The sequence below is a fragment of the Haliotis asinina genome, chromosome 7, assembly GCF_037392515.1.
Source record: "Haliotis asinina isolate JCU_RB_2024 chromosome 7, JCU_Hal_asi_v2, whole genome shotgun sequence".
In the NCBI taxonomy this organism is placed as follows: domain Eukaryota; kingdom Metazoa; phylum Mollusca; class Gastropoda; order Lepetellida; family Haliotidae; genus Haliotis; species Haliotis asinina.
The window spans coordinates 55,094,537-55,108,214 of record NC_090286.1 but is presented as its reverse complement, the minus strand read 5'-3'; the positions used below and the strand labels follow the sequence as shown (position 1 = coordinate 55,108,214).

The 13,678-nt window shown below is 38.6% G+C and overlaps 2 protein-coding genes across 2 annotated transcripts in view; both read right to left on the bottom strand.

The window, feature by feature from the left end:
* The window catches only part of LOC137291894 (protein wntless homolog), a 191,275-nt gene that overhangs the window by 31,479 nt on the left and 146,118 nt on the right, over window positions 1–13,678 (bottom strand). The window lies entirely within an intron of this gene.
* On the bottom strand, window positions 497–13,226 carry LOC137291246 (uncharacterized). The gene is made up of 4 exons (XM_067822545.1): window positions 13,150–13,226; window positions 6,287–6,397; window positions 5,806–5,892; window positions 497–5,195 (listed from the first exon to the last, which is right to left on the bottom strand). The coding sequence occupies exons 2-4, from the start codon at window positions 6,372–6,374 to the stop codon at window positions 2,608–2,610; spliced, it is 2,763 nt and encodes a 920-aa protein (XP_067678646.1). The 5' UTR covers window positions 6,375–6,397; window positions 13,150–13,226; the 3' UTR covers window positions 497–2,607.

The following is a 13,678-nucleotide window of genomic DNA, read 5'->3' as shown; positions in this document are numbered from 1 at the left end:
TGGCGATGGTCTGTAAATAATCGAGTCTGGACCAGACAATCCAGTGATCAACAACATGAGCATCGATCTGCGCAATGGGGAACCGATGACATGTGTCAACCAAGTCAGCTAGTCTGACCACCCGATCCCATTAGTCGCCTCTTACGACAAGCATAGTCACCTTTTATGGCAAGCATGGGTTGCTGAAGGCCTATTCTACCCCGGGACCTTCACGGGTCTGTTTGGATCTAACTCTGTCATCAAATAGCTGGGATATTGTTGAGTGTGCCATTAAAACACAAACTAGCAAAGGAAATGCCCATAGTGTACAGCGTCACTGCTATGACTCCATAGTACATGTATTTGAACATTCCCAAATCCTGCAAGTGACTCATAAACATGTACATTGTCCAAATAATGAAATGAAACAAAGGGATACTTAACTTGCCTTGTGAAAATTCTGTATTAACTTAGACTCGATTATAAGCTACAGCATAATAAAAAAGCACAACATGAATTGAAGGGATGATGTTTATTACATTGTTTCTTAACAACTGGAAAATGTTTTATTAAACATAACTCAGTTGTCAAAATATTTAAAGCCAAAGTTGTCACATCAACACATCTCACAGGACAAATTTGTGCATTCAGTTCCCTCCTGAGAAGCAATAACAACAAATCTCATATTCTGTACAACTGACAATCTCTATGACAAGTTAGTCTACAGTGAAGCACCTCCAAACAGATGAGTGAAAAAATCACAAAACTACGTATTACCAAACCAGTGAAGAAGTACATCCACCATAGTCATCGATAAAATACACTAATAATAATAATGGGTTATCCCATGGGATCCAACATATCTATGGCAACATTGTTTTATCATCACTCTCAACCAAGATGGCACATCCACATCACATGCTGATCTGTTAAAAAATGTAACCAAGCACTGTTACTAAGGTGACATAATCCCCTGCCGCATATCAAATCAAACTTAAAAAGAAATGAAAGTGAAGGTGGTAGTTTAAGATGAAGTAAAATGTCAACAAAAACATTACTTTCAACTCTCTTGATACTGCACTTGTTCAAACACAAAAATATTTTGAAGAGTCTCTTAGACCGTGACCTGAGTATGAAACTCCTAAAATGGGAAATTAACTGAAGGTCACCCAAATCAACTGGGCCCAGCACATTCCCTAGATAAAGCTTGGTGTTGAATATGAGGAAAATCCAGTGAACAGTTCTTGAGATATCTTGCTGACAAGGTAAAATGCTAAAGTCCCATGAGATGACGATCAAGGTCACCAAACCTGACTAGACGCGCAGTGGGGAAGAATAATTCTGTTCCCCAAAATATGGCAAGGTGATGTCTTTCATGGCACTGGGTTTAACCCAGACTGATTCAAAACCATGGGCAACAAAGTTGAAAATGTGGGCATCTGTGCTCCTGGAATTACATCAAACACTGATTCTCATGTACTGAGTGTGTGTGATGTGAAATCCTTGAAACGTTTCAGAAACAGCACCTCTTGCTAAGTGAATGGCATTTAAGCACCATGCCATAGCAGAGCAAAACTCTTGATGTGTCTGCTATGTCTGCCCAATGGCACATGACATTACGTCTGGTTCCGGTGTCATGTGCAATCAGATCACTATGCACACTCTTCATAACTTGCAGCTATCTACAATCTGGTCTAAAGAAAACTGCAACTTTAATGACAAAAAGCACCTCTTGTGAAACTAATGATAATATCAACAAGATATTAAAATCTTAAAACCATCATAAAACCAAACAAAGTTTATCCCACATGTTTTCTTTTTGTTTGGCAGTGACAATTTGTAAGATATTTTGCACATAGAATCATCTGTTTAAGCAATTTCATGTTTGTTGTAGTTCCTAGGAACATCTCAGCAATGCAAATTTCAAGGCTTCCAAGATGTACCTGACAATGGCATCGGACTAGTAGCTCACATGCAACCATGCATCATAAATTATGATCACAGAACAAAACCTTTAACGATACTGTCTAATGACCTATGTGATTTCTTCAAAAGCATTTTAAGGCAATCCATGGCTCAGTTCTTCAAAGTATAATAAACATTCATTTTCAGATACCAGGAGAATATAACATGTTCTTATAACTTTGAGTATAACCCTTCACCATGTCCACATATTATCATGTTACAAATCTGTAAACAACAAAGTCACCCAATTTTTCACATATTTACAAAAGATGTTGCTTATGCATTGATTTACCACCCCTTCAAATATTCCATCTGTTGCTGACACCTTGTCTGGACAATCTTGTGACTGACACCAAGCAAGACCAGCTCATCAACTAATTTGCATCTAAGGCAAACAGCATAGGCTTTCTTGGGACCTACAGGATGAGACATATGCACTACAAGATCATCACCTTGCTGATGGATAACAACTGAAATGATGTTGACTATTACCAGGCAGAAAGTCCTGCAAGGACAGTGTCAACTAAAATGCAGTATTTTGCAGTCATGTCACAGAAGATGACAAGAGAACCTGCATGTTGTGCCTTATGATGACACAACTCTGATCCACTGATCTTCAAATGCAACAGCAAATGAATAGTTTGATGACATGAACAGTCTACATTAACTGTCATCCACCATGACCATCTCAGCACCAGTCCAGTGGAAACTGCAGTAACTGTGGACCTGAGATGGCAAGCTTTTCTTGACAGCCTCCATTCGTATCCTGTTGATCTGGTACATGGAATTTCCTAGAAGGGACAGAGAGTGTGTTAGGAGAGTAAGGGTATTACTCTCATCGTACGTCGTATTCTGGACTGACTGCAACATTATCAGCAGAGGAACCATTGACTCTGCAATAGACATATGCACATCTTGAAGTCTATAGTCAAGGTCTAAACCAGATTGGGAGACAAGATTCCAAATCTCAGGATTTAATTTTGGTGGGATTAATACACTGCAGTTTGAAGGAATTCGGTATTTCTCCCTTAAATCTGCAAGGTTACCATCGCTGGAACATGCCACGTTGATCATATTGGAAACATTTATGTCAACGTCATCCCCAGGGAGAGCAAGTGATGCAAAGAAAGCTGGTTTAAAATCAGGACATTCTGGATCAATGTTATTTGTGTCCTTGATATCCTTCTCTGATCTAGGGATGTGAAAAGTTCCTGCTTTGATATGTTCCAGGTCTTCTGAAAGCCTGTCACCAAACAAGTAACCTGAAATGGGTTGATGTCTTCTGCACAAGATCCCATACCTCTTATGAAGTGAGTTTCTCATCAGGATCCTTCTTTTAATTGAAAGCAGAAAACATAAATATGTGAACACATTCAAAGAATCACTTACATAACGACATACATCCTCCACAATCTGCAAGTTGTTGCCAAAAAGATCAGCAAGTTTCACCAGAGGAATGATTCCTCCAGCAAACCATCTCTGAAGGTCTTGCAAGATCTCATCTTTATTTTGAGCTTTCTTTGTCAAGATATCCCAAGTTTCTGCATTCAATTTTGGTGGCAGCAGACCCACACAGTTGCTAGGTAAGTTGTAAGTTGTAGTCACTCGCTGCACCCCTACTACATACCTACCTGCAGTTTTCATAAACTTTTCAATAAATTCTGGCATAGGTCTACCTAACTGGACTTCTCTTGGTGGTTTGACCCCAAGTTCTAAATCAGGATTTGGCTTTGGATTCTCAGTAACCAGTGACCTTGGCCAAGACTCTTTCATGGCACTCCCATTGTCTCTGGATACAGCAGTTTGTTGAGTAGTGTATTCTGAGCCATATGTGTCCCTGACATTTTCGACTCGGAATCTTGACTGATAATCTCTTCTTGAGAAACTTTCATCATCAGCAGTTCCTCTGTATTCTTGGTCATCAAATCTGTCATTTTGTCGATTGTCACGTCTGTACCCAAGTTCATGTGTGCCATATCCTGAATAGTTATCCTTCCGACTGACTTCAGGATCTTGCCTTTGTCTCCGAATAAAATTATCCTTCCTGTGATCCAGTGATGAAAAACTGTCAACATCCCTCCGTAAACGCTCTTCCTTCCGGTAATCATCTGTTTGGTTTCTCTGATATGTCCATGAGTCATCTCTGGTCTGCATACCATCAGACTGTCCTGTCATGGTCCTACCTCCCAGTTTACCTGATTTGGGGTTTTTCTCCAACCTCTGCCGCATTGGATTAAAAAAAGTCTTGAATGAAATCCCTTTATTCTTCCTTGAATCTTCAGTTTGAATTATTCTCGGTCCAATTCCTGACATTATCTCATCGACAAAGTCTTCCACATAATCATCATCTCCTGTTCCTCCATCACCATTACCATATTCCAGGTTAGATCTTGCAAACTCTAATTTCTCGCTGCCCTTATCTGAAAACTCAGGAGCATTCTGGAATCGTGACTTCTTCCTCTGTGGCTCCTCATCCATTATACCATCCCTTCGATTATGTAGCACTGATTTGGGCATCATTTGTAGTGAAGAAATTTCAGTTCCTGTCTGACCAAAAGATACAAGGTTGTCTTGAGCCTCGCCCATCGATGACATCATGGGAATATTCACATCAATCAATGAAACAGGTTTTGTTGGCACAGCATCACCCGTAGGAAGTAATATTTCTGAGCTATCGTGAAACCTAGACTTTCTCTTAGGCCTCATACCCCTAACTCGCATGGTATTATCTGCGTCTATTCCTTGACGTCCAGTCATAGACATCATCTGATCAGCATAGATTGGATGACTTTGTCCAATCATGTTCAACCCAACAGGGTTAATCATCATCTGCTGCTGGAGACCTGGCATCTGCTGCTGAAGACCTGGCACCTGCTGCTGAAGACCTGGCATCTGCTGCTGAAGACCTGTCACCTGTTGAAGACCTGGCATCTGCTGCTGAAGGCCTGTCACCTGCTGCTGAAGGCCTGGAATCTGCTGTTGAAGGCCTGGCATCTGCCGCTGAAGACCTCGTACATGTTGCTGGAGCCTTGGCACCTGATGTCGGACATTTGGGACCTGTTGTTGGACACTTGGCATCTGTTGTAGCCCTGTCATCTGTTGTGCAGAAAGCTGCAGTCTCAAAAGTCTTTGGTCAGCCAAATTGGTGGGCACTTGCTGTACAAGACCTTGTCCACCCATGTTTCCCATAGGTAACATTTGATAGGGCATAGCTACAGATCCTTGTCCATAATGCATAACTGTTGGAGTGCCTGAAAGACCAACATCACACCAATAGGCACTCCAATATTGTCTAGAGTGAAAATTAACATGCATAATGCTGATAATTAGGCAATATGTTCAGATTGTGAAGCTGTTTAACATCACTATTCTATCATTCATGTTCTAACACACTACATGCAAATAGAAACAAGCGTAGGTTATGTTGCGCAAGTTGTAGCAATATTTCAGCCATATGATTAAGTGGACACCAGAATTAGCTGGAACCTGTCTGTGAATCAAACCCTTGCCCTTAACATAAACAGCAAGCACATTAACCTTTAGGCTACTCTACTACTCCTATAGCTTGCTTGAACATTATGAGTCTTGCAGCGTTGAACTTTACTTCAGTTTATTCTGGTTCTATTACTGAAATTATGTCTCAAAGATATTGCCCAGAAATACATCTGCAGATTAACATTTGGATGCTAAAATACTATCATGCATGTGATGATATTGTTCTGAAGTGTTGCTACTACACAACCTCAGTCAAGCTAAAACCTGAAATTCTCTCGAAGGCAAAAATGTCTACAAAGTAAACCAAGCAAAAAAACCCACACATGCATTCACACATATCTGCAAAGACAGGTAAAGGTGAGTTACCCATAAGAGAACCGGTGTTTGAACCAGTCTGTAGAGATGGATTTCTTCTTGATGGTGCAAGGCTCACCTGAGAGTCAGATTTTGGTCCTGAAATGTTGATTCATTGAAAAAAATGATAATGAAAAGAAAAAAAAATATCTTACCAGAACTCATGATGAAAACAGAAAAAAATAACTACATAGCAGCTGACAGTCCTTTCTGCTCATGAGATATCCTAATGAAGCAAATTCACTGATTCCTGAGAATACCTGTTGAAGGAGAAAGTCTGAACTAAACAGCTTCTAAAACTACTTCAGTAATATCATGGCTTTATAGCTTAGTCTGGGAAGAAATCCAAATGAGAAACAGACATAACACCCTAGTGAAAGACAAGGAAGCACAGACATAGGAACTTAATTCCAGCAAACCTTTGAGGCAGGAATGTAGGAGACTGTCATGGTGCCACCTGTACAAAAAGAGAAGAAGAGAGTGCCATCCTTACCATGGAGAAATACACATCGATCCCCTTGCAGGCAGTTGCCGCCAAGCCAGTGCTTGCACACTGCATTCACACTTCCTGGCTTCAACATATTGCTGGTTCAGTAGACTCAACCTGAAAAATGAGGTGTGCAAGGGTTACATTACAACACTAAAGCTGAAAAAAAAATGTCCTTGTACAAAATCCTGCAGGAAAAAATTAGTTCAAAAAAAAGAAATTCTAACAAAAAAAAAACAACAAAAAAAAACCAAAATGGGTAAGCTAACTTAAAGTCAAGACATTTGAAAAAACCTTGTGTACATAAAAACTTGTAGAAAAAAATTAGTTCACAGAAAAAGAACACCACAAAAAATGGTAATTAATAGAATTGTTGAAGTATCATCCTATTCTCTGTGCTTCAAGGATTATGACAACACATGGCAAATGACTAATCACTCCAAATATGCATGTTTGAGTGTGTTTCAGCAATATTCCAGCAATATCATGGCAAGCACACCACAAATGGGCTTCATACATTGTACCTATGTGGGGAATCAAACCCGGGTGAAAGCTGTAACCACTAGGCTACCCCATCACTCCAAAATATGCATGAATGACTTGAACATGGTTCAGATGAACCAGGCAAATTTGATGCTAATTGAAAAATATAAAGTTCAGCATTGGAATAGATGTAAGGATGTTTAATCAAAAACTTTACTGAAAATAAGGCGATAATCCAGTAATACCACTTAAGTCAGCGAGTTAACATTTTGAATACCACATTATCCTGTAAACAGTGCAATCATTGTATATAAAAAAGACACCTCTGTAGAGGGTGGTAAGTGTTACACATGCCATGATGAAGTTTCATGTTTCAATCCCAGTGCACATTCACTTGAAATAAATAGTGATAGTGTTCAGTATGAAACCTCAGGTTCATTTGTCATTTCTTTTGGTCTTAAGCAATGAGAGCACAGACACCAGGAACTGGCATTTTTCCTATTGCCATGATGAAGAACAAAGCTTCTCAGCATCACAAGAAAAATATGCTAACCATGCTTTATTCCAGGTTGTCGTTGCTATAGTTACTGTCAACAATTCTAAACTTTCCTGACCACATTACAATTGGATCTGTCCATGAGAATTTAACACAGTTGTCCTGTCCATGCACTGAAAATAAAAATACCACTGTGAAGTGGAACAAAAACAAAAACAAAAAAACCCCCAAAAAACAATATGAAAGTGTTTGACTGTTGAATATCATTGTTATGGGGACTTTCTTACCAAAAGAAATATCTGATATCCAGTTAGAGATGACACAACTTTATGGATGATCAACTTTCATATTCTAACAATTGCGATGTTTCGGTATATGTTCACATAATGTTTTCAAGAACAAATGGTATAAGAACCTATACTGAAATGCCACAATTGTTAAAATAAAGAAGCCGATCTTCCATAAAGTTGTGTCATCTCTATACCAGCAGCTTACAGAATGCCACTCATTGTGACTTGGACCTTGCATACTGCTGAAATCCTTGTTCAGGGGCCATGGTTACTGCAGAAAGTCCTTGGTCAAGGACCATGCATACTGGTGGAAGTCCTTGGTCAAGGGCCATGGTTGCTGCTGGAAATCCTTGGTTAAGCAGCTAGAAATACCTGGCCTAGGGCCCTTGGTAACATCAGAAATTGCCTCTGAAGATCCGGGTTAGCACTGATTTTCAGAAATCCATACTTGTCATAAGAGGTAACCAACAGGATTGGGTAAGGCTTGCCAACCTGGTTGACATTTGTCATCATATCCCAGATGTGTAAATCGATGTTCATGCTTTTGATTCCTGGACTGCCTGCTAGTCCATTAACAGATCAGGTCATATAGGTGGAATATTGCTGAGGATGGCTTTACACAACAACAATAAAAATCTTGTAAATACATAGTCTAAGGCCTTGGCTACTGATGGAAAAAAGTGGTCTTGGGCTATGGTTACTGTTAGAAATCCTCAATTGTTTTGGGAACCTTCCTTCCACAGGCATATAGAGCACATCTGTCTAAACCTCACACTGATCAGCAAAAATGCCAAAATCCTATCAGATGTACAGAGACCAGAGTTTTACTTCAGCAACTGAACAATCTATCAAATGTTCAGTTTCCATGGACCTAAGATGTCAAGGAGGATGAGGATGATATCGATCTTGCAGAAAACCCAAATCTCAAAAAAGAACCTTGGTAATAAACTATATGTCTTCTTGTTGGTATGTTGCAGGAAAATAACGATGACACAATGCTACCTCCTTTAAAACGTTTGAAGAATAGTTTCTTCTGTGGCTGAAAGGATAACATGTGAAGATGGCAGCAGATGTCATGATCACTGTAACAAGGACATAAAGACATGCAGCAATGTCACAAACACACCACACTTGTTCCCCTACCACAGATAAATACATGCAGGCACCAAATAGAAACACAGGAATAAACTGACAGTTCCTTTTGAAAAGTGTTGACAACCATACTGCCGAATATTCTGTGCCATCCATCAAAACTTTAGTGCAGTGATCTTTGTAAGAAATCACTGGGAAGGTCTGAAGACTGTTGGAAGTGTTATACACCATACATTGATGGGAGGTGTTCCTGGTCCAATACACACTCCTGATTTAATGATCAACAGGAGTGCTAATTATCCATTGTCCTGTAAACTAAATTAAAAGAAAATGAAAGATTATTGTTGAAACCCTTCCATCACCTTGGTGATGAGGTTATTTGTGGTTCCTGCTGAGTGTGAAAATACAAAATGGAACTACAGAGTAAGAACCAGATACTGGAGCTTCGGAGAGGCAAGGAAACCTGAAGACTTGTTTCTACCTGTAATCTGAAAGGATTGACAGCAACAAGTAAACCAACATATGAAAGTGCATTCAGTAATGATTGAACAATGTTCTAAACATGAGAGATTTCATTTCACAGTGTTGGCATGGATGTCACCCAAATAAATGGGTATCTCTATGGCAATATTGAAACAACAACACAAAAGCAAAGGCTACCCAAATACATCTCATTCAGTCATCATCATGTTTAGTTGATTGCAGTGCTGATGACAGAAGAGCTGCTCAGTTCTGACAAGGCCGGGAGCTGCATAGCTTGGTCTCTGACAAGGCAGGTAAGACTATCAATGGGTGTCTGACCAAGTCAGACAGATGAACCCGATGTCTTAACTCTATCAAAACTCCATCAGTGTGAAAAACAAAAACAGAAGTCTGCTAAAAGGTGTCCAAACCATAACCACTGTTTCACATCATTTCAAAGAAAATGTTCATTGACGAATGCGTCAAGATACAATGCGAACCAACAAATGCGGGAAATGGCAAATCAAGGGATATCTTCAGAATGCATCAAAGATATCAATACTCATGATAATAGAATCACTGCATGCCATGCACCTGCGCAACGAATTGTGTTATAAATAGGTCTCCTTGCCTCCACAATTTCCACTTTTACAATATTTTTAGCATGAGCAAAACCAAATGCTATCTGGGTACTGCTTTCAGACAGGTATTCATTGTAGCCACCCAATCACCATCATATTGTGATCATATGACAAGTATAGAGTGTTGCATGAACTGGAGAGGCCATGTTGCTCACATCCTCACAGACCAAGCATATTCCAGAGCAGTGACTGTTACATTAACACAAGGAATTTGTACATTCCATGACTCAAAATGTCTCATGTTTGCAAACAATACTGATTTATGGTAAATCAGAGAAGCCTCACATTATGGATTTCTTTCAGTGTGATTTACTGACAGAATTGCATTATTGACAAAAATATATCACCACAACTGCGAGAGAGGGGAGTATGGCTATATATCACTGAAAACAATGGATATACATGCAAATGGAAACAGGTTTTCATATTTTCGGATATTTTCTCAAACGTCACAGAAAACTAAAACTTTCATGAAATGTATTTATCTAAACAGAGAATAAAAAAAATTAAACGGATGAAAACATATGCAATTTGTGGAATGGCCATTGTAAGATGCAAGAAAAGGGTTTGGTTGACCAAGGTATCAATCACACACTGTAAATACAGTACTGTATTTCAATGCTTTATTTCCAAACAAAAAAGATTAAAAGTTTCTAAAATATCACTACACAAACATCACCTTTACAACACACCATCACAAATGATGCAGTTGACTTTTTAATGGAGAAGCATGTACAATGTAAATGACCCCTCCTAATATTTACCTACAAAGTAAGATTACCCCCTCCCACCTTCTGTATCCTATGTACAAAATCAAGTGATACCCCACTAGTACAAGTGCCTTAAAGGGGCACTGATGTGCAGCCAATGATGTTTCTCGCCAACAGTCTAATTACGAAATCAAACTGCAAATTGGTCAGCGCCCGCTCCTTCGACCGTGACGGACAAAGGAACTGGGCTCCTGTCCATATTAGCAGAATTTCTTCACCCAAAAGAGTCAGGAGGCCGGATGCCCATCATATGCCATTATTTAAAAATATCCATGGTATTCCTTGTCTGATCGTAACAAAATATCCCAGCAGTGTAGTTTGTTTCGGATGCTTGGATGGTATAGTTACTCAATTTGATCCTATTTCTGTGTTTTTAACCTCGATATTTAATCATGTTACATGAAAATATGATGTCTACAGGCACGTAGCAAGCCATTTGTTTTCCTCCGGAAGATTGCAAAGCTTTATATTTAAGTAATTTTGAGTGTTGGTTCAGTTGTGATAGCAAATATCATACGTAAAAATTTGGTAGCTATGGTAGCTACAATGGTTTACTATTTATGATAATAAAAACACACAGTTGATTTATTTGTATTCGTAAACAATAAACGATTACTTTGCCTTCGGTAGAGAAATCTGAAAATTTTCTAACGTAAAAAAACCCCCTTTTTTCACCTATTTACCCAAGTACACAGCAAATGCCTGTATGTATTCCTTATGTAACGAAATTCCGTTGGTATCCTCAAAACACTTTCGGCCCATAAGTGTTTTCAGGCTGCATGCGACACAGAGATTACATCTTCCTTGCTGTAACTCGCGTTTGATGGTGTAAACCTACACGTGTTATTTGTCATCATTCTCTGGATGGTCAATTAATGAATTCATAACAGGTATAATTAGTAGTAACACCACTTCGGCTACTCAACAAAGGTTCCCATTTGGCATTTCTCCTGTCTGGAGTAAATACTCAACATTATAAATTAAGGTCTGTAATGGCAAATATATTGTATGTTATGTAATATGTGCATGTAAGTGATGCAAGAGGGTTTATCAGCTGAGTTACAAAAACAAACATCGATCAAAGGATTAACCGATAACACACTGATTGATTAATTACTTTTATCTTCTGGCAGATTTGTCAAAAGGCAGTGTGTGTAGATGACTACACCCTGTCGTAAAGTGTGAGTGCAAAAACAACTTCCTCCCTTCAAAGAATTAACCACCCTTGCGTTGATTGATTGATTGCTCATTATTGGTTAACTAAATTACTTAGAATAGCGGACATCATACAGTTAGTTGCCAGGTGTGCTATCTTGGGAGACCAATGAGAGGTTTATCTGGTTTTCACCAACGAAAGACGTCAAACGATGTGTTACTTTTTTGCAAATTAGACAGTTGTAAGACACGCGACACAGAGCAGGATTATTTACCAGCTGCAGATGAATGGAATACAATTTCTTTTACGTGGATATTGATGGATACATTCCTGAACAAGGTAGTAGCCTGACATTGTTGCTATAAAATTAGTCTATTTTACATTCATTATTTGCATTTTGTTTTAATCTATTTGTTGTAGCATTCAGCAGAATCTGTATGACAGAAAACACACACTAGATCGTGCATGTGTGTGAAATAGGATCCACATTCACAATCTATACGATGTATAAATGTTGCTGTTATGTTAGAAATGTACTATAAGTATAAGCAGATCGCGTGTTCTTTTATTAATTTTCAGAATCATATAAATATGACAATAAACTAATTAGGGTTATGAGACAAAATATAGAGACGTACATTGGCTTCGTTATTTTTCCGTCCTAATTGTTTTTTACCATTTCTACCACTGGCAGATGATTAACCTTCAAAGTGTTTCATTTGTTTTCATAATACATTTGTAATGAAGTAAAAATGACTTCACCTAAGTTGATCTGTCTATAATTAAACTATCAATTGCGCTTACGGACTGCGCAGCAGAGGTCACGAACCAGTCACGAATTCTGGGATATCATCCGGGTACTCACGGGAGAAAAACAATAACAAAAGTTTACACCAGTCCACGGAAATTGCTCCGCATCAGTGCCCCTTTAAGCTCGATACTTACGCATAATTGATGTCCTATTCAGTAAGACAGTGTCAGATTTAATCAGGGTTGTGGATCCAATACAAATAGTAAACACAATCATTACTCGAAAGCAGTATGCCAGATAGCTGCGCACTGGCGTAATCTGAAGTTCTGAACAAGTTGTAAACCACATTCAGTCTGTGAGAGAAATAGCTTCTTCGTCTTCAACGAAGTTCAGCGAGTTCAAATTATCAATATTGCAAAAGCATTCATTGTATTACCACTGACTTTGCAATTTGATGTGTGGTTCAAAAATCAGTAAGAGTTCCTCCCGTTCTCTAATCCAAAATAATATCTGCAAATTTATATATACTAACAAAACCTAACACAACAATTACAAGAGAACCCACAAATATAACTAATAGCCAAACCATTCATTACAAATATATACGGTCAAACCACATTGCGTTACCTCTGTTACTCAGCGGTAGAAAGAAGGGGAACGGACGGGACTCTTTCCCAAACATCTATTGCACAACTTATATAATATACGATATACGTAAAAACATGCACCTTCCCGGTAAACACAAAATGTTTTATCCTCAGAGCTTCCACAATTTCATCGCCATTTTAACTGTATACTTAGGACTCCAGTTTTAATGAATTGTGATCTTACTTAAAGAGCGAGAAGGTAAAACACGAGACAAAGATATCCCAAAAATTATAAACACCAAACTTTATGTCTTCGCGATTATTCTGTTTCCTCCAGTTTTTGTCATACAAATAAAAGAGTAAATATCGAAACAACAAATACATATTTCGAAATAGCTTCTTAATTTTGTAATAACCAAGAACGACAACTCATTCATAACTCGATTGCTAATTTTCCCGTACGCAGAAACGAAGGGTGCAGGCTAAAACGTCACCAAAGCAAAACGGAACCTGGCGAAAACGACACCAATTGGACACAACGGAACCTCCCCTTGGCGAAAACGGCTACAAATGTTAGGGCGAATATTGATAAAGATTTATATTATGATTCATTTTTGTTAATGAAATGTTTTCTTGTAGCTGTTGGAAATAACTTTTGATTATGAAGCAT